The following is a 27,934-nucleotide window of genomic DNA, read 5'->3' on the forward strand; positions in this document are numbered from 1 at the left end:
ATTCACTTTTACACTACAGCCTTCTTTATCATAATTAGTTTGATGCAAAAAAGTAGAATCATTATTTTTTCCCCTTTTCATTGCTAAGCTAAAATTAAGAGTTAAATGCTTTCATAAAAAAGTCTCTTTTTTTATTAAATGTTAAATAATTTTATTCACTTGATTTTTTAAAAATGATCAATGATTTAACTCAGAATACTATTTAATACATAAATATATAATCCACAGATTGCAATACTTTTTCGCCTAATGCACAAAATTTTACTCAGTGAAATGAAGGTTATAATCAGAGAATTAGTAGAGGCAGCAAGTGACTAAATGTAGTTTAATTATTAATAATTATATAAATTATTTTCTTTAAATTATACATTTGCATCAATTGTATGCAAATTGATTATTGGTAACTGTTACAGCGTAAGTAATATTGAAACATCAATTTAAATAATTAATTAAAACATATTAAAGAAAGAAAGAGAAAAAAATAAAGAAATTTTTCAGTCTTAAAAAATGTAATAACTTATAATAAATATCACTTATCTTTTAAATAAATGTAAAAGAAATTTACTAAATGATAAGAAAATGAAATTTATAAATTCTCACATAAAGATCCTATAAAGAAATGATAAAGAAAAATCTAAATACTTAGTTTTTAACTTTAAATGCCAGTTTGACTTATTAATATGACTAAAATAAAAGGTTAAAAGTAAGCGGGGGGGGGGGGAGAAGACTTGAAAATACTTTCGATACATACCATTTTTTAATTTTGAGATTAGGCATTTTAAATGAATAAAGGAATTAAACGACAAAGTGATTATAAAGTTTATACACATTTATTGTATGTCATTAATAGTTTCATTCTTTATAATCTGAATGAATACTAACCAGGGTTTGCCCACCTTAAAAAAAACCACTAGGAATGCTAAGTGTTTTGTTTTTTTAAATGTTTTTATTAAAACTAATTAATGCACATTTAATTTCATATAATTTGTTGTGTAGCATAAATTTGCCAGATAGAGTTTCATGTTTTACGTGATTAAGTTTTTAATATTTGTGAAGTAAAAGAAACACTATCTATAATTTGATATTACTATTGAAAACTTAAAGCGGGTTTCTTCAAAAAGTAATATTTTAATGAAATTAAATCACATAGAAAGTTAAATAATATAGTCTGTAAAGATCAATTTTTCAAATGCAGTTGCAGGCTTTATATGATTAATAAACAGGTTTTTAATAAATAAAAACAGTTGATGATATTTTTTTACCCATTTTAGCACTAAACAAGTTTTTTCAAGGAAATATCTTTAATAAAAAAATATTAACACACATTTAACTTTAAATAATTTAATATAAAGGCATAAGTTTTAAAAATGCAGTTGCATTGTTATACATGTATTACAATAAACAAATTTGAAGAGTAAACAAATTTTTACAGACATTAAGAGAAGCTGAAATCTTATGACTTTTTAGCATAATTGCTCTTTTTTCTTGCTTAAGCAAATTTTATCAAACCAAGATCAGACGTATCTAATGAGGTAATAAAAATTGATGGAGATTCAAAATGTCAATGTGCACTGTAAAATTGAAAGAATCAAAGCTCATTTGCTAAAATGTGCAGCTAGAAAAGCTGAACAAAGAGAAAATGATAAACCAAACCAATTTGAAATTGCTTTAATGGAAGATTTTTTTAACAAGTAATGAAATTTCTTCAGTCACCAGCTCAATACCAAGCACTTCTTCTTGCAACACCTATTAAAGAGATATTTCGAATTTTCTTTGCTAAACAACTGCTGAACATAAGAGAGGATTAGACAAAGCTGCATCAACTTTTTTATGCAGGAAATATACTTTTCAATGTTGTTGCACTAGATTATTTTAAGCAAATGATAGAAAAATTAAGGCCTGGCTAAAAATATAAGAGGAAATCTTTTATAGAATGAACCATTTCTACCATTCCCATTTTTGAACCATTTCTACAACTTATAGAAATGGTTCAAAGCTATAGTCCCCAACATTTGACGGTTGGTCTAGTGTGAAAAATGATCCTATTCAATCAATTGCCATTCATACATGAACCTGCAGCCATCTTTTGAAAGTATATGATGTAGACTCAGTAAAGAAGATATCTCAATAATGTGATTCAGTTGTGGAAGCTGCTATTAAAGAATGTCAAAAGAAATTATACAGCACAGTATTTGTTATAGTAACCAATAATGAAAATAAAATGGGGAAGATGTGGGAAATTTTAAAAGAAACACATCCAAAACTTATAACTTATGGATGTTCTGTCCATCTTTTAAATTTGGTTGAAAAAGAAGTATGTCCTAATACTGTCATTGGACACATCATGGAAGTTAACAAATATTTTAGAAATGTGCATCAAGCATATGGATGGGCAAATGAAAAAAACTGTTTAATGCCCCTATTACCAAATGATATTAAGTGGAGTTCATATTGTGAGATTGCTCCTGAACATCAAAATGAATTCAATAAAAATATATCAAAAATATTAAATAATTTTTGGCTTTACCAAAAGGCTATTAATTTGGAAAAAGAGTTATAAATTTTTTCTGAAGCTTTAAATAAGCTTCAATCAGAAAAAACTTCAATTTCAGAAGCTGCTGAAATATGGATTAACTTCCTGTTGTGCAATGAATAAGAATCCCATAATCAACATTTTGTAAAAAGATTCCATCAGGCTATTCAGCCACCTCATTTATTAGTGTACTTCATAAATCGCAAAACGAGAGGACAACTTTCAAATGATGAACAAGAGCAATTAGCAGATGACTGGGTTTCTAAGCATCTTCCAGAATTTCTGCCAGGTGTTATGGCATTCAAAATTTCCGATCCTGAATACTGTGCAAAATCAATGATGCATGACACTGTTATTCAAGTTTTCATCACAAAAACGGTGTAAAATTATGGCAAAAAAGTGAACAAAATTCCAAAATTCCCCTACCATATTAAGCCAAAATGATTTATATAAAAATGTAGTCCTTTTTTCTAAGGTTAAGTATTTGAAAAAATGGGTAGAGTAACTGATACTCTTTATAATTGTACGTAATTTTAATTTCACTTTCTATTAATCCTATTATAAAACCAAGGAAGACCATTAAATATTTATTTCAGTTTTATTTTATTAAAGTTAGAAGTCTGATTAAATTTTAGTTTGTACTGATAATAAATATTTACTAATTATAAATTTATAATAGGCAATATATAAACATAAATGCTTACTAAATTTAGTAAATAGATAAGGGTGAAAACAAAAAGATCAACAAACTTGTTTCTTTTATATTACTGCTGCATTTATATTTCAAAATATTTTAAATATAGAATAACTAACTGAGCTTTGTTTCAGGAAATACATTTCTAATTGTGCGAGTATTTTTCAGTTTGTGACTAACTGGACAAGTACATTTTGCATTTGTCCTTTCTTTTGTTTTCATAAAGTAAATATTCTGTCAAATTACATATGATTTAAGTTAACAGGTATATCAAGAAAACAGAAATAATATTTATAATGCCCTGGTATAACAATAGCAAGAGTTCTTAGATGAGAGACAGATGAGTTGCATAAGTATATTCAATTAATTATGAAGAGTGTTACCATAAATGAACCTTTTAAAATTCATCAAAAAACAACTTTTCTCAATACATTCTATAATGATGTAGCTATTTTTCCAGTAGGATTCATTTGAAAAATGATTACTCTCATTTACATTATATTGGCAGTTGCTTTATATTCAAAAATAAAAATGTGCGCTAACACTTAAATTTATCAGCAAATATTGGCTGATTTCATCATTGCTTTTTAGTAAAATAATTTTAAATTTAAAAGAAAAAAATTAAATACATAAACATACAAGCTCTAGCAATTCTAAGGTTTGAAAATTACACAACTAAACTATATTTTTTAACATGCACCATACTGTTGAATGAAATGTAAATGTTTAAAAGCTATTTCTAATATCCTACAATCTATAGCTACATCAGGCTTAGAATTTAGTTTATAATCACCTTCTTCCTTACCTTCCCCTTCAAAGGTCTCCTCACCCTCAGACATTAATTCATCATCAGAACATATATTCAGGACATTTACTAACATTTCTGTCACTAAAAAAAAAAAAACTAAATTATTCAACTGGCATTTTTATTATTGTATTAAACTGACTGAATAAAGATTTATCTTTAACTGCCAGAAACAAATTATTTCATAAAATGTTTTAAGAACAGAAAGGTGGGCAAAGAAATGTTTTTTTAATTATTTAATTTTTAGTTAATAAATACACTATATATTTGACTTATGGGGCACCAAAATAGTGGGTATTTTGTCATCTAGCTTGACAACAAATACTGTTACTAGTCTGAAAGCATACACTCTCTATTTTTAATAGCAATCATTATAACAGAAAGAAATTAACAAGAATTTTTTTTTAAAAATGATATTGTCATATCGTATTTTGCATCGAACCATTATTTTATGCAAATTATGATACAAATATCTAAACATGAAATAAAAATTTTTAAATCATCAATATGAATCGTAGTAAGGAGCGATCCTACGCTTTAAAAATATTTTTAAAGTACTAAAATATGCTACAATTAGTTACCAGTTTGAATATATTTTACTAAGGTAATGTGGGGAAAAAAACTTGGAAAACTGTGGAAAGAACGCAGTTATTATACACTGGTTATTATGAATTAAGAAAAATTTCAAAAAAGCAACAAGTTCCACAAAAATATGTTAATCCCAATGAAATTTTAATATGTTGTCAAATAAGAGCTGCCAAGTAAAATTGCAACCTGTAAATTAGCATCTGCAATGAGCATAAAATTGTATGTTTGATTGCAAGTCTGCAAATTTTGCTGTGTTTCTGCATTAGAAATTTAAGATAGCCAATTTGTAACAATGACTGCCAGGCATTTGTTCGAAGAATGGCGATGGAGATCTATTGGAAAATGAGAGAGGACAAAAGCAGATAAAAGAGGTCAGGTGGAGTAATGTAACTCCTTCCGTGGTTCATCGATTTTGGCAATAGTTTTTAACCACAGGTAAGGTATTCGGAAGGTTAAGCCAAGGAGGGCCAAATGCTTATGATGAGCATCGATGACCAATATTTATCGTTATGTGCACAAAGAAATAGAACAACTCCAAGTCAGCTCAGATCCTCTCTTAGTACAGCCACCTGAAGAATGGTGTCAATGTCTACCTTGCATAGGTAGCTTTAAGAAATCTGGTTTGTTTGCTAGACGATCAGCCATTGATAGAAAAGAACCTTTGAGGTGGATGCAGCAACATATCCACTAAACGACTGACTAGTGGAGGGCTGTTCTCTTTACAGATGAATGCAGGTTTAGTCCTCAAAGCGATCTGATATCCATCAAACATCCGTGAAAGAGATGCATGCCAAGGAGGTAGAATCTGCGTGTGGGGCAGTATATCTTTGGGTGGATGCACAGAACTGCATGTCTTCCATGTTAAACTGTGAATGCTCACGTATATATAGACAACATTCTTGATGTTTTTGTGAGCCCATATACTGCTGCAGTAGGTGATGAATTCATGTCACAGCAACCAATTCAGCACATGGAGTAGCCAGCTTGATCACCGGACTTTAATCCTACCAAGCACGTTTGGGATGCTTTAAGAAGACGTGTAACTGCTCTAAGTCTTTCTCCTCAGACTCTTGCAATTGCTTTTCAAGAACACTTTCTTACGCTTCCAACGGAACTGGCAGACCATATAATTGAAAGCATCACACTGTATATGCTCTATTGCTACTAACGATAATTATACTCCATATTGAAGGTACTTTTTCTATTCCAAATTGACACCTCTGATTTATTCATTTCATACATATACTAATTTCTGTAATACCACAATAGTCAAGTAAATACTTTTTATATTATTTTATACATTATGTGCACTATAATTTGAACCAGTTTCATTAAACTGATTATTTCCTTCATTGAAGTTTTTTTAGATTTTTTCTTAATTTATGATAAACAGTGTAAAAATATAGCTCTTTGACTAATTAACCATTAATCTTGAATATTAACAAGTAGACATTTCATAAATGTGCACAGTTTAAGCAAAAAGAAAGTGGTACCTATTTGAAACAATAAAAATCATTTACCTTTCTCCCCAACAAACGGTAGAGACCAAGTGAAAACGTCCATAAAATTTGGCAACCAATAAGGATGTGGAGAGCAATTGAACTGTCTAATATTCATAACGTTGTTTTCATATTTCAAAACAGCAGCTATTATACAAAATATACATCAAAAGAGCTATTTTTTAAAAAAATTTTATGCTTTATCAAACAAAAACTGATTAATGATTATATAAAGAACAGAATAAAGTCTGAAACATTAAAACTTAAACTCATTAAATGGTTTAAGAAATTAGTCTTGATCATTACATTTTAATTAACTCTCTCCTTTAAAAAAAAAAAAAAAAACTATATCAGATTGTTTTATATATATATATTACTCAGCATTATATTAGAACACATACGAACGTAAAAACTTTAAAACAAAATTTTAATAACCGTTTAATATGAGACAAAGGACAATGAAGTGCATTACTAAGTGACAAAAATAGGAGGGGTCCAAAAAATTTGCAATAAAAATGTCAGTTTTCTACCAGTATTATTAATTGTTTTGACATAAAAAAGTGAATAACAAGCAGATCTTGCTTTTTCCAACAATTCCAAACAGAGAAACATCTTAAAGGATCGCTTAAAAAAATAACTAAGTTTGGTTTTATAAAAAATTCATCAGGTATAACTTCTCCGTACATTTTATGGAAAAAAACTCAAAGTTTGAAATGACTGAAATTAAAGCTGGTTAATTTTTATGAATTGAACGTTTTGTTAATTTGGAAAGCTTCATGATGTCATCTATGGCATTGATTTCAATTAAACTAAATTTCTCTGATAATATTTGGAAGAAAAAAAAAGACATCTTTTACATTAATGCTGATAAAAAGGGACTTTTAGGACATCTCAGATACAAAATACTTTTAGGGACCAACTTAAAAAATAGAAAACAATGACTAAAAAGGGGTTGTACGAGGTAAGCCAATTAATCTTAATTCAAGTCTAGTAAAGAAAACAGAGAATAAGAATAAGCAAATCAATAATACTTATAAGAGATAAGTTACAAGCAATAAATAATTTGTAGATAATTAAAATGACTAAAATGTAAATAAAATAATTTGTTGAGGCTAGGATTATACCAATTTGCAGAACAAAATTATCCATTAAACATTTAGATCTCTTAAAAGCAGTATTCAGGGGTCAGTCCAGGTTTTTCAGAGAGGAACCTATTTTTTGAAAATTTAGACTTAATTTGTGAAAATAAAATATATTAAAAAATCAATACAAAAATAAGGTAAAAATATGGATTTATTGTTTCGTGCAGGATACAAAAATAAAATTTTTAAAAAAAGTATTTTGTGAAATTTTTCCTAAAGTTGAATTTGTGAAGGTATCGCTAAACGGTAGTAAATTTGGCCTGGGCAGACCCCTGGTATTAAAATAAGATACTTTTTTACCTTTATTATTATAAACATCTAAATAATTAGGAGCAGAAAATATAGTAATTAGAGATGGGAAACCAGTTGTCTGACTTTTCCTGTACATTCGATACCTAAAATATGGAATTACATTTAATGTATCATCCAATTCATTCAATGTGAAAGCAAATGAAAAACTATGAACAATAAATTTTTACCCAGCATCTTGTGCTTCGTGAGCTCTAATGATTGATAGCAAGTTATTTTGTTGTAGAAACTCGCAACAAGCAGCATAACTGGAAGAAAAAAAATTAACACTTCAAAATAGATAACAGTTCTTTCTTGATCTCGATCCATGTTTTATAATTTAGAGCAGTATTTGTGAGACAAAATATTTCTGCAAAGATATGTATGCGTAAAACAAAAGTTATTGTGAAATATTAAAAATTCTTATGAATATTTCCCAATTAAGCAAAAAAATCTATTTTAGAAGTCACTAAATTTTACATTTAATATCTAAATACTTAAAAACAAGTGTGTACAGTAATTTAATAAAATACGGAAAGTAATAATACTTTTATAAAATGAAACTTTGTGAGAAGCCATTTTTACGAAATTTAATTTTGCAACAGGGTGCGTAGCCAAACTTTTCAAGAAAAAATTAGCACCTTTTAAGCACTCAAAAAATATTTCTAATATTAGACGTGCGCACTTATAAGAAAATTTTCTTCCTGTTGTTGAAAGTTCTTCATAGATACCATTAACAAAATGCAAAATAATTTTCAAAGATTTTACATGATCATGATAATTTAACTAATAGTAATATTAGCCACAATAAATCAACTTATACAAAATTTTAAATATATTCAATATTGAGTGGTTCATTCTATTTTTTAAATTAATAACTACTTTATTTAATTATGTAAAAAAAAATTCAAAATTATAAATTATTTAAGTACTATTTAAAAAGGTTACTGAGTGTATTTTTTAGATATAAATTAAAGTTCTAAAATAAATCATATTCAACAAAACTAACTAGATTAATGTTAATGATCACACCAAATTTTTAAAGATATGTAAAGAATTAAGCAAACTAAGAAAACATTAATAAATTGATATTACAAATATAAATTAGCGAATGACTCCTAATAAGTTTTTATTAAAATCTGTTACTTGGTTTGCACCCTAAAAATGAGCACCCTCAAGAACTTTTAAAAAATGCTATGCACCCTTTTTCTGCATGAATTGGCACTTGCATTCATTAAAATATAAATATATTGTAAGAAAATTAAACAGAAGTATATTTTAATAAAAAGTAAGGAAAACATTTGGTAAATATGGGTTTAGGTTTATAGTGATACGAAAGCAATATTTTACCTGTAGAAATATGAGCAACCTCGGACACTATTGTGAGTAAAATGTTCAGTCGTTTTCTCATTTCCAAAATCTTCTAAAGGATCTGACCAAAGAAGATCACACATTGGACCAAAGGCAGGTGGCTCTTTAAATCGATCCAACTGATTATAAAAATAAATATACCAGAAAAATTTTAGCAACTAAAGTCATTTACTATTCAAGTAATTATGAAGATAGAGAAAGGAAGAAAAACAGTTTAGGTAGGACACATCAAGAAGAATAAAGAAAGCAAATACACACTATAAATTAAAATGCAGCAAGCAAATAATTTTAACTAAACGGGGCTCTTACTGTTTTCTCAAAGCAAGAATTAAAAATTCCTGGAGACTTTTCTTGAAAAAATTAAGGATCTTAAAAATTAGTACAGTTGTTTATCATCAAATATACATATACCCACAGTGACAATGCCAATTATTTACCCTTTCTAAAAAATAATAAAATCACTAATGTGACTACTAATATAATTGCATTTATTACAGAACTATTAACTTTTTCGTACAATTAAATTTTTTTAAAAATGTTAATGCTTTTTAAAAACTTACAGTTACTTATTACACACTAAAATATCATACACATTTATTTAATTCTTCAGGTTTTCTAGAAATAGTATCTGTTACGGACTCAAATAAATAAAAAAATTCTGTTACTTCTTTTTTATAAACACATGCACAAGAATTGAATTTCTTGAACTCTGTTGATGTTAAAGGTCAATGTGGGTTTTCGGCTTAGGTACCTCAGAACTATCCAAAAAATAATTTTAAAAAAATAAATAAAAAATGGCATTATCTTTTACAGTATCCTACTCCCTCCAACTGCCTCTCTAAATGATCTACCAATGATGAAAAGCCTCATTCTATGCGAAAGAAAGACTGACTTCTTGTTTTAAATACTTTTGAAATAAAAAAATTGCTACAATCATCTAGTGATACTTCAAACCAAGAACTTTTAGAAACTTTGACCCAAAATTAAGAACAAAAAAAGCATTTTTTAAAAGACTTTTAAAATAAAGCAGAATTTTTAAACAAAAGTTCACAATAACAATTCAAAAAGCTGTTGAGTACAACAGTTTGTTAATTAGAAACTGCTTAATAGGATTAATGACGTATACATGAAACACATCATTACTTGAACACATCCAAATATTAATACTTCACTTTGAGAAATTTTATAAGATACAAAAACTTAGAATTGTTTCAAAAAATTAATTTAAATGACATAAATCTTCACAAAAGGAATTTATTAATTTTTGACATACTTTTTTAATATCATCTAAAGTATGTACTTCTGGAGATAGGCCACCATGAACACATAAAAACTGCTGATTCATTAATGCGGCTAAAGGTAAACAATCAAATGCTTCCATACAGGCATCATACACTCTTTCAGAATATTTTATTTTACCTAAAGAAAATTTTAAAAAAAACTTTTAAAATCAATGTAATGCATGTAAGCTGTAAGTATAAGTGGGAAAAGAACAAAAAGTCTGAAAATAATCTACTCAAATCACGAAAAAAAGAGAATGAAACTATTTTTCACAAAAAGAAAACATTTAAATTATTAACATGCTGATTTAAGGTCTGTTTTATTATTTGTGCACATTTGACAATCCAACAAATTCATAAGCTTTAAATATAAATCATGATCATTCAACCATAATAAAGTAAAAACAAAATAATTTAAAAATATTAAGAAAAAATAGACATTTATCATAGTAATTTCTTTTAATATTCTCTTTTATTAATTTTCTTCTGAAGTTTAGAAAGTCGTTAATTCCATCAATAGTAAAAAGAATCTCATACCTGTATATAGGTTATAATGTGTCATTCTTTTCTTTTCTTTTTTTTTTAACAACGTTTTCAAAACTATTTTTCAGCAAAAAATAATGAACATATTCAGTTAGAGGGACAACTTGTAAATGGAAATAAGCATAAGATAAAAGCTAAGAGTAATGTCTTAGGGTTTAAGAAATGAAGCAAAAAGATATTGAATTCGCAATCTTAGCCCTATTTTTAGAAGGTCAGAAGTCAAAGACTGCAGGGAGTCAAAAGCCATTCAACTGCAATAATCATATCTGAATACTGTAAAAATGTACTTCCATAATATTTTTAAATGTATGCAGTTAAAAGATTCTTCTATTGTTAAAGATGTAATTTAAATAAATAATTAATACTTTGTATTAAATAATAAATATTACTTTGATATTATATTGATATTAAATGATTGCTAGACAAAAAATTGATACTGTATTATTTGTTTTGATACCTTTGATTTTTAAAACCAGCATTTTTCTAAAAAATCTGAAAATTCATGCAAATAAATATATTGCTTATGCAAATAAATATATTGCTTATGCAAATAAATATATTGCTTATTCAAATAAATATATCTCTTATAAAAAAAAATTTGCTTACTGGTATTTGAATTGGGCCCATTGCTTTTATAAAGAAACATTTAGGTGGAGGGAAAAATCAATCTAATTTATGTTATCTAGCTATGTTTAGTCAGAAAAATAATTATCTAAAAAAGAAGCATATTTTTTTAAGTTAGAAATTATTTGAAATTAAAATCTAAGAAAAAAAAAACACCTAGGGCAACCAAAAAAAAAAAAAAAATAGAAAGAACGTGGATTAAAGATAGTTTTGAGAAATTATATAAAATAGTTTCAAAATTTCTAAAGCACAGAGAAGTTTTAAAAAAAAATGGTTGCAGAATTTTAAGTTCTTGGAAGGTGAATTTAAATGAGAACTGAATTTGCATGCAATTTAATTTTTGTGCAAAATTAATTTAAGCAAGGCATATTAACTATATATATATATATATGTATGCATAAAAGACAACCATACATTTCCCAAATTCATAGACAATAAAAAAAAATTTACTATGAGATAGAAATGCTTTTCATATCCCAGCAAATATTCTAGTAGAGTTTTTTTTTTCTTCATTAATTTAGATTTAATTGCATTTTATATCATTGCCTGACATAAATACAGGAGGTGGCAAAGAACTTTCTAGATTTCATATCAAACTTTCATTTCGTACAATGAAAATGAATGGCTTCGTTGGCAACCTGAACTGATAAGTTTGATCATGATCTTAATTTTTAATGCTTCTTCCAACAAACGAGGTTCAGTAAAAATTCGTAACAAAATTATTTTCTACCAATTAGACTTTATTATGCCATTAATATTATGAATTAAGACTTACACTCTGTTTTGAAGGTGAAATACTCTGTTAAATGCCTACATTCGTGGTTACCACGGAGAAGAAATAATGTCGTAGGATAGCAGATCTTCAATGACCATAAGTAGAGCACACACTAATAAAAAGGATGTTGATAAGTTACAAAAGAACTCTTAAATATTTTTATTTTAAAATAAATTAAATTAATAACTCACTTCAATGCTGAAATACCCCCGATCAACATAGTCTCCAAGGAAAAGATATTTTGTTGAAGAAGGTGAACCCCCAACCTCGAAAAGCTTCATGAGGTCAAAGAACTGGCCATGAATATCACCACACACTGCAAATTTAAATAGAAATTATAAAATATTTTAGATATCAAACTCAATTCACAAATAGTACTTTCTATACAACAAAAAAAAAATAATACAAAAAAAAAAAACTTCCAATATCTTTTGATTTAGCAAACAAAAAAAAATGTAAAAAAAATAATACTTTCTAGATAGCTACTTCAGTTTCATTAAATAGGTCAAGTATGTTACTTTTTGTTCCTAAATTCTTCATAGCTAACAAAACAATTAGTGCTTTAGTCTTGGGTTTAGTCTCATTCATTACAAAAAAAGGAAGAAAAAAGACTACATTGGAAACAATTGTCTAAATAGCATTGTTTAATTTTCTCTCCTTTCCTCCACTCCCTAAAACCCAGTGCAACATTTTATCACTTACCAAAGGAGAAGAGAGCATACTAAGAGGAGAGCACTTAACAATTTGATGCATAGAAGAACTTTTTTTCCTATTAGATATCCTTGGATATCCAGTTCTTACTTTTTTTTAACTGCATTATAACCTAACTTTGAGTAACCAAGAAGGACTGAGAACCAAAAGTGAAAAATAAGCACTTAAAAGCTCTTATAAGGCACTATCAATTAACCTTTTGAATAAAACAAAACAAAATTGTTGCCATTGATATATCAATATTACTTGTCATTAGACAAGGTGCTAAGCCAAATTTTTCAACAAAAAAATACTTATTAATTTAATATATATATACATACATGTAACATAAAAAGCTTCTAATAATCTTTTTATGTTATCCTAATTAATTATTCTAATTGAATACTTTCTCACACTTTTAAAAGCCACATCCTGTTCTTAAATCTATTTTTGGCTCAAGTATGCATTTAATTAAAAGCACAACATTTTGCCCTTTGCTCTCTGCGGGAAACGCTCGATATATTTCTTAAACCAATAGCAACTACTAAGATTTCCCTCTTTCCCTAAATTGAAACATTTTACGGATTTACTTTGCAAGATTCTCCCTAACATATAACCGAGGAACACAACTTTTCGTACACACTTTCATGACTGCTCTGTCTAATAAATAATAAATAAATTTTGTACCCTCCTTCCCAGCCTAAGACCTGTTTTAATCCTTCCACTCGGTAACGACATTATATACATAGTTGTGTTACAATGTTGGATAAAATAATGGAAACATTTCTATACTAACACATTTTTTTATATTTCCCAAGAAATACTTAAAAAATCATTTTATAACTAAATACTTAAAGAATCATTTTATAAACGTTTAGGTTATGCGATTTCTCATACTTATCAATTAAATATACAGCTTTAAGATGTTTGAGGGACCAACAAAAAATTACTAATGGAAAATGTTTTTGATCACCCTATGGCAAAAAATGTAGCGATAAATTTGTAACAATTACTTTGGTTATTTTATGCAAAAGGTTTACAAAATTTAGTTAAACCTTGCTTAAATATTTATGAAAAATTTATAAAAAACAAACTTTTTTGTCTTATGCTTTTTTTGCTATAAGTTTACAAAAAATTCTATAAAATTAAAATATTTTCAGCAATTTAAAATGAATTTCAAAATATTAGTTTTTAAAATAGAGAAAAATTTGTTCTGAGAGTATTGATTTTCTGAGATTATTGATTTTCTTATTTTAATCGTTTGTACATTACATCAAATCGTTTAATTTAAAGTTTTTATGAATGACAAATCTAAATAACATAAGATTTTTTTTCTGTACTTGCTATATGTTAAAATAGTGAAAAGTCCCTCACGTTATATGTTTATTAAAATCTTGCATTTAAATAATAAAGTGTTTTCATAAAAGAACTCTTAATTACACACTGAAAATTTTTCTGTTGTTACTAATTTCCCTTGCCAATACCAGCCAGCCTGCTTGAAATCAAGGGAATTTTTAAGGCACAGGGTGCGTTTCGTGTTTTTTCCGTGGCGCCATCTAGGTCCAAAAACACGACTTCTGCTACACAAATATCACAGCCCCTTTTACAGGGAGGACCCAATAATATTCCATCCTTTCATCCCCGCCCAGATCGTAATTTTAAACTGAACCAGAGAACGATCAATCCCCAATTCAGTACTTCCAGAGGTATTGATTTGTTATAGAAACTTGGAGGACTTTGTGATCCTGACAGACTAAACATGCCCAGTCACTATTTAATACAAGGATTTCTTCCGGTCGGCGGGGTCCGAATTCAGGTTTACACAAACAAGAGTCCAACATCCTACCAACCAAGTTATCCCGGGTGAAAATTTTAAAAGTAATAATACAATAATAAAAGTAATTAAGAACAATAAAGAGTTTAAAAAACTTTATGCAAATAGTGGACAGTCTCTCGGATAAAAAAAAAAAAACCTACGATTAAAAATCTCAATTCTTTATAGATTTAATTAAACGAATCAAAGAAAAATGGAAATTTTGAGGTGATGAAGCTTTGTGATTGTTGATCGCTCTGAATCCCCATGAAAATACGTAATTAGTGAATAATTCCCATATCAAGTTCAAGGATTATGGTACTGATCTATAAATAGTACAGCGAGAGAAAGTCATAGGCTTGCCAGTGACGAAGACGATGGCGCTTCATCAGCGATGAAATTAACAAGAAAGATAAAATTTTATTTTACTATTAGGGAAAAAATTCGCAATGTTTGGTTGGTCCCCATGATCGGTAAAAAATCGCGAAATTTTTCGGTTCGATTTCAGAGGGCGGAAAATGAAGCCTGAAGCCAAGAATCTCTAGCAAATTGCAACAGGGTTGAGCACAGAGTGTAATGAATGCAGCTCAGTGCACGGACGATACGCCGAAATGGATTGTGGTTGAATGGAAAACCACTCTTTTTTGCGAATTCGTAACGAAACTCGATTTAGTAAAGAAAAACAAATCTCATTTTGGAAAAGGGAAATTTAAGCACAAAACCACCCATTGAAAAAAAAGCACTTTTATAAGTTTTTTTTTTTTTAATTAAAAAATAAGCAAATTTAAGCACTTTATAAACGGTACGCACCCAGTAAGATTAAGTATACAAATGTGAAACTTGAAGTAAAGTACGAGTAATTTAAAAAAGAAAAATTAATTATTAGGTATGCATGCAGTAGTATAATGGTGGGCAATGTTATCTTCAAATAAATGGTAATTTTTCACATTCTTCTTGAATTTTCAATGCATGTTTTTTTTAAAACAAAATCCTAATTCATTTACATAAAAGTTGCATAAATATTATTTAACTAATCTTTTAAATCGATCCCTTTTAAAAAAATAAATAAAGCGTATGTTATGTACGTAGTTTTTTATTTGGACCATTTGAATTTGCTATCACCCAAACAAAAATTAGGGGAATTTGGAAGCACAGCTTGCCAACTGATTACAGCCACAATCTACTAAATTATGGAACATGTAAAGTGTACGCTTGCCAAAACTGTTTTTGAATCTTAGACCATTGTTTAGAGCTCAATTGTGACTCAAAGGCGCTCAGATTATGAGAAAGATTAAATTTTATTGGATTAATGTCACTTCTTACGTATTAATAATTTAAAACTAGTAGCTTAAAAAAAAAAGCAATCTAGCCCGAATTGTGCTAGATTATTAACCAAATAAAAAGTATGCACTAATTTTTAACACTTAACATTTTGAAAGAAGTTTCAGGAAATAAGTTTACGTAGACCTAAGATCAAAAATTTTCTGAAAACATAAAAACTGATAAATAAAATTTTCATTTTCCAGAAAGTAAGAAACAACATAAAACTGTTGTTATAGACTTATTTTTTTTCCTAAGATAAATGAAGGAAAAAAAACTCGTAATTCTAAAAATTAGAAATAAAAAACATGTATAAAAAAAAGGGGTATGTCTAACATTGATATTTCAATAATCCATTTTGTTTTGTTAAATAAAAACAATTCCAATCATCAAAAACTATTTACTTATTAAATTGACTTGATTCAAAGAAAAAAACAGTAATCAAAGCATAAACGGTTTTTTAATGCACGAGGACCCATTTTCATTAATCATGACTTGCTGCATTCTAGGCTGTAACTTAAAAGCATTAGCATTCCCTACACCACACCCATGCAATGGACACACCCAACAGTTTCTACTAAACATTTACAAGCATAGCATAATACAGAAAGTATAAAGAAAAACAGTTAAGAAAGTAAATGAATCCCCAAACGAGGGTAAAAGACTCAGCAGAAAATATTTTTAAAAAAATGGAAAGCAAACTTATTTAAAATTACAAATACACATAAGTAGTAGTTTTAATACGCATATTAACGATGGCAATTATTTTGGTCCGAATTCAAAATCAGATCATTTAAGATATAGAAAATATAACTATACTAAGTGGATTTGCAAACTTTAGGATCAATCGATATTATATACATTTTTTTTTCAATATTCTTTATATATATATTATGAATCATTATACACTCAAGAACATTATTATTTAAAAAAATTAAGTAAAAATAATTTAATTTCAATATTATAAATTGTTTTCTGATTATTATTATTTTTATTAAAATATCACAAATATTCTTATTACACATTTTTAGAATTTATTATTTTATTTATGAATTCTATTTATAATTATTTTATTACAATAAATTAATATAAATTAATTTACTATATAATCATTAATTTCTCAAACAAGTAATTTGTTAAGAAATTATAAATTAAATAGTGTAACAAAAAAAAAATAGTAAATAAATAAATGATAACATTAAAAACTTGACAAGATAATGCTAAGAATGCTGTTTTAAGAATAGTGTTGAATGAAAGTGAGTAAGATGAGTAACAACAATACTAGCAGAAGAGAGAGAGAAAGAGGAAAAGTAGCTAAAGATAGAAGATTGTGAAGGTGATTTTTTTCATTTGCTAAGATCAGAAAGCAAGTTTTTCGAATGAGTGGGACTGCACCAATAAAAAAATAAGAAATGTTTTGGAACGACATCATGGAAAATATTTCCAAAAATAAACAGGCATTCAAATAAAACGAGAATTCGAAAAATACCTCTAGACGTTCTTACAATCTTTTTTACCCTCGAGCATTTAAAAATGTTTTACATTTTTAACAATGATCAACACACGAAATATAGGGATAGAATACACTGTAAAACCAATAACAACAGCGCAACATATATATTTTTTATTACTTGTTTACTAGTATAAGTGTAGAAAGAAATACTATAAAACAAAAATGCTAACATAAAAATTAAATTATGGCTCTAAATAAACCAGGGAAGACTATTTTCCTTTAAATATCCAAGGTGGATTCTTTATAAATAACTCAAATATAAAAATAAAATAAGAAAAAAAATAGCAGTGTTTTTTAATTCACTGTTTTGGGAACACTTTTTAAAAGAGAAAAACTGGAAAATTTAATTTCTTCTTAATATAATTATGCTGTATTTTAGTAATATTTATACATCTTTTTAACGACATATATTTTAAATATATTTATAAATAAATAATATTTAAATTATTTATAATAATTTAAATAAATATTTTTGAGCTGTTTAACTTGACACTATAAGATTCAAAAGAAAACTATATTTTAACCTAGTTAAAATGTTGTGCTTGCAGATTATTTCCCTTTCCTCTAAAGATATCCAAAAATTGTAATCAAAATTAAATATAGAACAAGAGGAAAGAAATATAAGCCAATGAATTCCTTATTTAGTCCAATTCATATAAAAAATAATGAAGATTTATCATAAGCTAATTAAACTTATTACACTTTAAATAATATTAAGGGGAAGGGATAATACTTTTTTTTTTTCACAAATAAGTAGTTTATCTTAAAATGACTTCTGAATAATTTTCATTTCCAAGGCAAACTTATACCATGATAATAAGTGTTTGGCTAGAGCAGTGATCTACGATCATGGACACAATTTATTTCAAGACTGGCAGACACCAACTAACTTATTAAGTGGTTTATTAACCTGTCATTGATTTCAAAAGGGTTACGGTTATTTGCCATTTAACTGCACAAAAGCCAGAGTAGTAGCACTTAATTTATGTTACACTAGAGCTGCATAATGTAATGGGATAGATTTAACGTCTGATGTTTCCCAAGCGAGAAACATTTTTGCCAGAAACATCACAATTTTAATTCTGTGCCGAGAGGATGGCTCCCCAATTCGATAGCTACACAAACTGCATGAAAAGTTTAGCACTTAACGATATAACAGTTTAATTACAATAATATCAAAATAAAAACGCAGTAAACCTGCCACTTCAGATTTTTCTACTAAATTTAATTTAGTGGAAGATACCTGGATTCTCCATTTAAAAACTCTATATAACTGTTTGTTTTTCAGGATTTTTTCTTTAAAAAAATAATAAAAAATCAGATCAAAGAGACAAATCAATAATAGCAGACTAAAAAAAAACTTCATCCTACAAGTTATGTTACTGCATGTGCAGAAAATAACAAATAAGGTGTACCCCGAATTCATCACAATAAAAATTTTATAAAATTGTTAATTGAGTTTCTTTTTCATGAAATGATTTAATTTCCAAAATGTGTTGAATCAATAAATCCTGTGAGTAAGACTATAAGCCTGAATAATGTAAATTGCTGGAAAGTCCCTAAGTTTGAACAATTGAATTTTAAGGAGAGAAAAAAACATTAATTAAAACAGAAAAGAAGTTGAATTGAAAATTTAATTACTTCAATACGATTATTTTAATTTATTTGTATTAGTAGAAAATGGAATATTAGATCTGGAATATCAGAACGAAAACGCAACATCAGAAAAAATCAGGGCAACTACAAACCTTGCTAAAATCAATGCAACCAACAAGTAAATAGCAAATTCAATTTCTTACTCAACAACCAAAAATTGCTTTCAAAAAGTTTGAACGCAGTAAAAATCAGTGCCCTAAAAAATTAGCAACTTTTTCCCTCTAAAAAGAAAAAAAAAATGCCTGAACTTGTGAGAAATTTGCAGAAGGACTTCTCATATAATTAGCATCTGGCATATAATGGCTTAGTAGAGAAAATAAGAGTTTGGGTAAAATACGTATCTGACCTAGTTTTTCCATAATTAAATAAAATTATAGTTGTTTCAAACGAATTCTCAATTGATTTTGCCAGATACCAATTCTACTTTAATGTATTTAATCTCTTCTAACAAGAGGCTTTGCATCAGAAAAATTGCTGAGCAACTTGCCAAAACTCTCTATATTAAAGAAACACATCTATAATAATGAAGAGTTTGTCTGTATTAGACCATTTAATGTGAGCATCCTGAAATATGAACAATCGGTGAAAGGAGCAAATTTAATTCCTAATCTCAAAAATACTTCAAAAGTGTCATTCAGATCATAAAGGAGGAATCTTTGAAAAATGGAATTCTTTCATTGGCTTAGAACAAGCTGCCATTATAAACTTAACTGCTTTATTCTGCTTTTTCAAAAGTTCTAAAGAAAATTAAGGCTCCTATACTATCAGGGAAAATCTATCAGTCTAATTCAGGGGCTCTAACTAAAATGAATTTGAAAGAATAGGCAAACTATATCAACAAATTAGTATTCCTTTAGTTTTTAAAACCACGTGTTTATTTTGCTTGTAGTTATCTTTTTAAAACATGTTTTGTATAAAATTAAGTAATTTAAAATCAACTGTAATTAAAATAAAAGAAATGCCAATGATAATTAAGTTATTTAGCAGATACTATTGGAGACAAAAAAAAATAAGCAGAGTACTGAAAAGTAATCAGTATATTTGTTACTTATTAAAACTGTCAATACTGTTCAGTTTTAATAAAAATAGTGCAGAAAGAAATTTTCGGCAGACCCTCGAAAGGGATAAGTTCAGGAGAAAATTGCTTAAATATGGTAAATTTTGACTATCACAAGTTGGCCTAGAACAACAGATTATATTGAATGCAGTTAATCTTTATTTTGATGGAAACTACTAAAAAATTAAATAAATAAATAATGGTAGCCAAGAAGCTTAGATAATTTCTCTAAAATGTTAGTTAGTTGTAAACAACCTTTTGGGAAATTAAGGGAAACCATATAGGAAACTGAAACACCAAATTTATTTTCAAATTTAGGATAGAATAGCATTGAAGGTTACAATTGCTTTTAAAGTTCTCTCATGTAATATACCTTACTCATTGTTGCACTTCACATTAGTGATAAATGGTTAAGAAAACTTCAAATCAATCTAAGTTAAAATGGAAAAGCATTGAATAGTGAGTTTTGTCAAATACCAAACAATTTAGTTTAGATGAATGTGAAAATCAGGGTTGGGTTTTTGACACCACTAATCGCAACGACACGGCATTGTTGCAGAACATTACAGAATTCCTGGAAAAAGATTTTTCCATTGAAAAGTAAAAAAATTAAGTTTTCTTTTTTACAGAAACTTACACGTAATATTTGAATCATGCATTTAGATATTCACTTTTTGACTCGCTCAATATATGCTGATAGTATCGTAAACCAGGGTTGGGTTTTTGATGTCAAAAAGTGGTTTTTGACATGACAAGGGTATAATACTGGTTTAAACCGTCAAAAACCCGTCAAAAATGTCAAAAACTGAAGTTTGCCAAGAGAATATATAAACTTCAAAACTACCAACAGTTGCCATGCATTATATTGAAATTTAATTATACTATAGGTAATCAGCAGGCTTTAAAATATTTTTTAATTAAAATTAAGGTAAAATAACAGATTTAAAATCTCAGAAATTTATATTCAAATGCATGTGCAGAAAAATTTTGCACAAAAATTGTTTAAATATTTATATTTAAAAAAAAATTTTTTTTTTTTTTGATACTTAAGAAAATTAAAAGTTTATTACTATGCATTTTTGACATATAAGGAACATATAACTAATATTTATAAGGAACTTACAAGTTATGTTGTATAAATACAAACTTGATACAAGTGTATGAAAAAAAATTTTAATGTTATACCGAATATCTTTATTATCCAGTATGTTAATTTGAATTTAAAAGTAGTTATATTTGTGAATAATGATAAATATAATTCATATTGTTTATTATATTTATTTATAATTATTACACTTATCATTTTAAAACAATTTTTACCTCTTAATTTTTTTCCCCCACTTGTATTAAGAATACAAATAATGCATATCTTGAAAGCAAGAAGTAATTATTCAACAGCTGAATATTTAGATATTCAACAAAACTATATAGTATTCAGCAAAATGAAATTCACAAGTATTTGGATAAACTAAATTTTCAGCATAGTAAATGAATAGGCTGAATATACTGTAAATCGACACTAACTACTCTGTGTATTTAACAGAAAGCACTTAAATTTGTATTGTCTTATGTTAAAAAGATTATTAAGAAGATTTAAAAGAATATTAAAAAGATTTTTCTTTAAAAGATGTCTAATGTACAAAACTGCTAATGTTTATCTTTAAAAATGTCTAATTTTTAGTATAATCTATACTATACACTAAATTTGGTTATAAATAAATTTCTTAATAATATCACTGCAGATTTTCAATAACACATGAAAATGAATACATAATATTACAAAAGATGTGAGCTTTCAAAAGTACAAGATTTTGGTTACTATTCAAAATATAAGTGTTTCTTCAAAATTTTAAATTTATTTTTTCTAGAACATATTTAGAAACACTATCCTTTATAAAAAATATATAAATTTTATGTATTAATTAAATTTCACATATGAATATAGGTTTTTGACATTTTCGACATTTTTGACAGTGAGGTTTTTGACGTGACGGTTTAAACCATGGTTTAAACTGTCAAAAACTGTCACATGTCAAAAACCTGCCAACCCTGTCGTAAACCGATGTAATGTTTTGATTGTATTTTCGGCAGTTATTGACATTGATTTTCACATGGATTTTAAATATCCCAACATATTTCAAACAATTTAGAAAATTCAAATTGTGCATTTGAGTATTTACATTTTAAGGAAATGGAATTTTTGGAAGTTATTGCTATTGATTTCTCCATAGTTTTTAAATCTGGTATCTTTTATACGATATTATTAATTACAACAACCTGATCTCTAATGATTTTTAATAATTTTTTAATTGCAATGATTATTTACAAAATGCAAAAAAGGAAATAATTTGTGTGCTCCTCCCCATCAAAATGTAAGAATATCCCCCATAATATTAAAATAAAAAATTATTACATGTTCAATTAAAAATATATATATATATAATATTTTTTTTCGTAAACACAGCGCTTTTGTTATTTTAAATCAGTTACATATATGTTTGTTATTATTAAAAGTATCTTGCAGAAAGATTTGTTGCAGATAGCTCGAAAAAATTCTGCCTATGGGCGCCAACAATTGCTTGATCTCAACATATAATTTTTTTTATTGATTCTGAATATTTATTATTAATTATATTTAGGAGAGCAGAATATATGCAAACTAGGCTTTGGAGGAAATTCAGACAACAATGGGAAAATCTTTGGTCTAAAAAATTCCCACAAAATGTTTTATTACAAAATGTGTTGCTTTGCAAAACTTTTCTTGTTATAAAAAAACAAATGCCAATCTGTGTATTTAGTAGTTTAAATTCCTAAAGTTAATAAGTGGGACCTTAGTTAACAAGTGCAAGTGACAGCAATCAAGATGGTGAAACAGAACCATAACAATAGCCACCTTTTGTGAAAGACCTGCAAGCCTTTGAAACAATGAGAATATTTCTGTATTCATAATAATTTACAGAAAAAATAGCAATCTGTCACAAATGTTGAAAATTTATTGTTTGCATAGAGAAGAAAATGGTATGTTCAAACTAAAATTTACGTACGATATATTAAAGAAATAGATTTTTTTATTCACCTTTCGTTTGCAACGTGAATATTTTTGTGGAAATATAATTTGTTTAATTAAAAAAATTTATGCTTACGATAAATTTATAAGTTTTTTATTATCAGGTCATTGTTTGAGATTTTATATTGACCCGCATTTGTCAATTTCCAGACTCCATCATTCACAATAAATGGTCCTATGAAACGACCAATCAAAGTTCTATTCATTATTTTATCGCACGTAAAATATAAGATTGTCCAAATTATGCAACGTAATATGTTTTAAACAAATATATATTTAAAATTTACTCCTTCACTGTTATGTTATAATAATTATGTTATATAAAATATGAGCTTGTACTTCAACAATTCATAAAAGAAAAGAAATACTTAGTTTTAAATTGATAATTACTAAATAATAAGTAATATTAATATTTTCCTGGGATTTGGTGTTATTACTTCATTTTGTATAAGTCAGAGTCGGCATAGAGTTTCAAGTGAGTCTGCAATCAGAGTCGAACATTTCAACTGCATACTTTGCAACACTGAAGTAATTGTAAGAAAGATGCTTTTGTCTTTTTTTCATCAAATATTTGAATGGATATATTTTGTGATCAGGTAAGATTTAAAATCTATCCACTAAAATTAATAAAAAAACAACAAAAAAAGCTCATTTTTTATTTGCTCTAATATTATGTTTCTGCCGGCCAAGTGGATTAGTGGTTAGCATGCCTGACTACGAAGACAATGGCTGCGGGTTCGAATCCTCCGCCTTAATATTTTTCTGTATGTTTCCCCTGTTGTGTGATGCGTGAATGTGGCCCATCCTGTGAATGGGTATCTGCAGCAATATGACGAGCGTAATGTTACTCGCCTCCATGGCTTTGGTTCACGGAAGCCCACCAGGTAATTATGAATGAGCAACACTTCCAGCATCTTCTAAGGCGACGAATGAAAGTTCAGTGCTTGCCGTTATTTAAAATAAATAAATAAAATATTATGCTTTTAAAAATATTTTAAAATTGTAGTTCATTCTTCAAATAACGATATGCAGTTTATTTTAAAATCACCTCATTTAAATGCTTTCGGTTGAATCTCTCTGTTATAGCATTTAAAGTATCTTAAAAAAGATAATAAAAATGGGATATTTTTTCATAATTGAATAAAATTAAAATCTAAAGAAACAAGAAAAAATTCAAACAATTAATATAATAATAATACAACCAAATAATCTGAAATATGAGACTAACTGAAGAAAGGGAATATTTGGTGCATGTAAAATATAAAATCAATTACCAGTCACAGGAGCTTCAATATCTAATATAGTTTTCTCTTGTCGCAAAAGGGCTGCTCCTTCATCAATTATTTTGAGCGCTGCAGCCTCTTCAATGCGGCCTTCTAACACAAAATGCTGCTTTAGGAGATCTGTGCGAGGTTTTGTGGTCTTTGGGTCAAAAACTTCGGCTAGTGTAAGTTTATGACTAGGAGGGAATGGAACACCTGAAAGAATTATTTAAAAACTGTAGCAAAAGGATTTAAAAAAAAAAATTCAGAAGATTAATGAAAAATCATTTAAAATCAAAACTATTACTTCATTACAACTGAGATAGGGAAAATATACTACAACTAGGAAAAATATATAATTAAATTTACTTTTGATTTTATAGATATGAATTTTAAGTTACAAATAATAAGAATTTCAGGATTGATAAAAATAGCAAGAGTATCAGGCAAGAAACAAAAGAATATGCATGAATATAAGAAGGAAAAAAATTTTACTTAATAATTAACTGAAGTATGTCAATGAATTGAAATTGATAAATGGAGATATTTGCTTATGGTTTTTGAAATTAACAAATAATCAAAAATTAAGGGTAGCAATAAATCACAAAAAGTGAAGATGAAAATATTTATAAGAGTGTATTACAAAGAAATGTAACTGACTGGGGATATTCAAGCATTTAAAATATATTACAGTTTAACTTCTCAATTTTATAAGTTTCTTTTTTAAATAAATTTAACGTAAATTACAAATTATTTTTATAACACTTTTCCAAATAAAAGCTTTAAAAAGAAATTAAATTATAAAATTACTTCTTGAGTATATAATGCTTACAGTAGGGCTGCACAACATTTTTAAATGAAGGGTTAGTTACACTACATGTTGACCAATGAAGAGCCTCATACCCAAATATTTAAACATGTTGTTGGCAATTATGGTATTTTTATATAAACAATGTTCTAGGAATTAAATCCTTTTTATCAGTCAACTTATATCAGTCAATGCATATTTGAAAAAAATTATTCATTTCTGAATATTAGAATTCATTCAAAACGGAAGAGAGCCAAACTGACACTCCTTAAAACAATATTCTTTTCTTATCAAAGAAACAGATTATATTTATGGAAACATATGTTAACATCTGGAAAAAGTAATACCTTTATTATCACATAATATGAAAGTTAATATAAAAACAATTTCTAACAATAAAGAGCTTTGATAATCAAAGAAAAAAAAATATTTTAAAATAAATTAATACAATTAAATAAATACAATAAATGCATATAATTAAAGAAATTTTATGTTTAAAAATTACTAGAACAAAACCGTTACAGCATAATACAAGATTCAACACTTAGATGGGAATAGTAGTTCACCTTTAGAATGTTTCTATTTAGTTAATTTTGAGAGGTTTTATGAATGTTAGTACTGTTATTAACTGTCTCTTTAAGTACTTTTTATGCCAAAAAACTATTAAAAAAAAATTACAAACAGTAAAGAGTTAAAATTTTGTGCATTTCTCCATTTTTCAAATTGATAATAGAGCTTCAATTACAAACCAATGGGAACTAGAGTTGAAGGTAGGCCTAAGATCAGATGGCTTGACTGTGTACAAGAGAATTTCAAAATCCTGAGAATTACTAACTGGGGGACAATCACAAAGAATAGAGCAGAATGGAGGAAGTTTCAGGAAAGGCCCATAAAGGGCTGTCATGCCAATAGAAGAAATAATTTGTAGCCAGAGTCGGTTAGTGTAAAACAGGGTTGGGTTTTTGCCGTCAAAAACTGGTTTTTGACATGACAGTGGTAAAAACCGTGTTTTTACCGGTAAAAACCGTCAAAAACCTACTATTTTCTTTAATTTATGGCATATAGCAGACAATATATTATTTTCACTTAATTGCCTTTATAAATGAATGTTGTAAATGATTGCTATTGATTTTGCAACTATATACACGTATTCTTATAGAAGGATATACATTCATACAGAAATATTGTAATATACTTATTGAAAATAGTGATACTTAACTTTTATCATTATAGCTTGATTTGCAAAGGATTCAAAATTTTGCACTTCTTAATTGTTAGAAATAAACAAACAAACAAAAAAACTTGGAACTATTAATAAATTCAAGAACTAAAAAGAAGAATTTAAAATTTGGCATTTCTTAAATATTAGAAATAAGCTAAACAAAACTTTCAAAACTTGTAACTACTAACAAACTCTAAGTCAGGAATGACTTGACATTCTTCAGTAATGTAATATGCCAAACAAAATGATGCTTGGAAATGTTGAAAATTTTGTTTAGTATCCTAATATTTTACTTCAAATAGTATGATTTGATATAATCATGTTGGGAAAATGCAAAAATCTGTTCTTAAATATCTTTTAACAACTTTTTTTCTAATTTTATTGCCTAAAAAAGAATTAATTTTAAATCATAAGCAGTTAAACTCAAATTAAAATACAGTTTTATCGAAACTATGAGTTTTTGACAGAGGCGTTTTTGACATGGCGGTAAAAACCATGGTATAAACCGGTAAAAACCGTCATGTGTCAAAAACTTGCCAACCCTGGTGTAAAATATAACTGGATTTTCAATACCATAAGGAAATGTGTCAAAAAATCAAGGGAATCGAAAAATCAAGGGAAAAATCGAAAAATCAGCTATGTTATTGGTATGAGGTAACGCAAAACAAAAATATAATAAAAATATTTAAGATAACAAAGATAATTAAATATTAAGATAATTAGAAATATTTAAGATAAATAAAAAAACTGAGTAACTACTATTAAGAATAAAAAAACTAAAGTGGTAAAGTTGAAAAAAAAAAAAGGGAAATCGAAAAAAATATCTTATTTCTGAAAACAAAACTTCAATGTTAAAAATAATATTTTCGGATAAAAAATAATCCATAAAACGTTGAGATAATCTATAAGAATACAGTGCTATCATAAAAAAGATTATGTTCAAAAGCAAAACAGAAAAGAAAAAAAAATCCTAATTTTTGAAAAAAAATATTAGAGCAGTTTTCCAATTATAGTATTTTCAAAAAAATATCTGAAGTACAAGGTCTAATAGAAACCCTCTTAATTGCAGCATCATGATAAAAACATTTATACAAACAAATGTTTTTAAAAAAGAGAGAAACCAAAACAAAAAATCATTCTGAATTTTGAACACAAAAAAACTTGACATTAGTAATCTCAAATTAACTTTTTCACATTGCCATATTTTTTGAAAAAACATTCTCAATATACTGAAAAATTCATACTCAAAAAGTAGAACTTTTTTCCATGACTTTTCCAGATATTTCAGGTGTGTATGAACCCTACTTTCATTAGAAACGCTCTTTAAAAAATGCTGCCATTATAAAAACGCTGATAAAAAATGAAGATTAATAAAAATAGCAAA

At 27.2% G+C, this 27,934-nt stretch overlaps 1 protein-coding gene across 3 annotated transcripts in view; it reads right to left on the reverse strand.

Annotated features, from left to right (window-relative positions):
* LOC107436709 (serine/threonine-protein phosphatase 2B catalytic subunit 2) overlaps window positions 1-27,934 on the reverse strand; it is a 46,986-nt gene that overhangs the window by 12,605 nt on the left and 6,447 nt on the right. For 2 of the 3 annotated variants that reach the window (XM_071179917.1, XM_016048508.4), the window contains exons 2-10: window positions 24,533-24,736; window positions 12,334-12,458; window positions 12,143-12,254; window positions 10,194-10,339; window positions 8,900-9,039; window positions 7,741-7,818; window positions 7,562-7,656; window positions 6,141-6,266; window positions 4,021-4,116 (exon numbers count right to left, since the gene is read on the reverse strand). In XM_071179917.1, the coding sequence (XP_071036018.1) occupies window positions 4,021-4,116; window positions 6,141-6,266; window positions 7,562-7,656; window positions 7,741-7,818; window positions 8,900-9,039; window positions 10,194-10,339; window positions 12,143-12,254; window positions 12,334-12,458; window positions 24,533-24,736 (1,122 nt within the window). The remainder of the gene's footprint in view (window positions 1-4,020; window positions 4,117-6,140; window positions 6,267-7,561; window positions 7,657-7,740; window positions 7,819-8,899; window positions 9,040-10,193; window positions 10,340-12,142; window positions 12,255-12,333; window positions 12,459-24,532; window positions 24,737-27,934) is intronic. The other variant, XM_016048509.4, reaches the window with a different exon arrangement.

This window comes from Parasteatoda tepidariorum, chromosome 4, assembly GCF_043381705.1.
Source record: "Parasteatoda tepidariorum isolate YZ-2023 chromosome 4, CAS_Ptep_4.0, whole genome shotgun sequence".
NCBI lineage: Eukaryota > Metazoa > Arthropoda > Arachnida > Araneae > Theridiidae > Parasteatoda > Parasteatoda tepidariorum.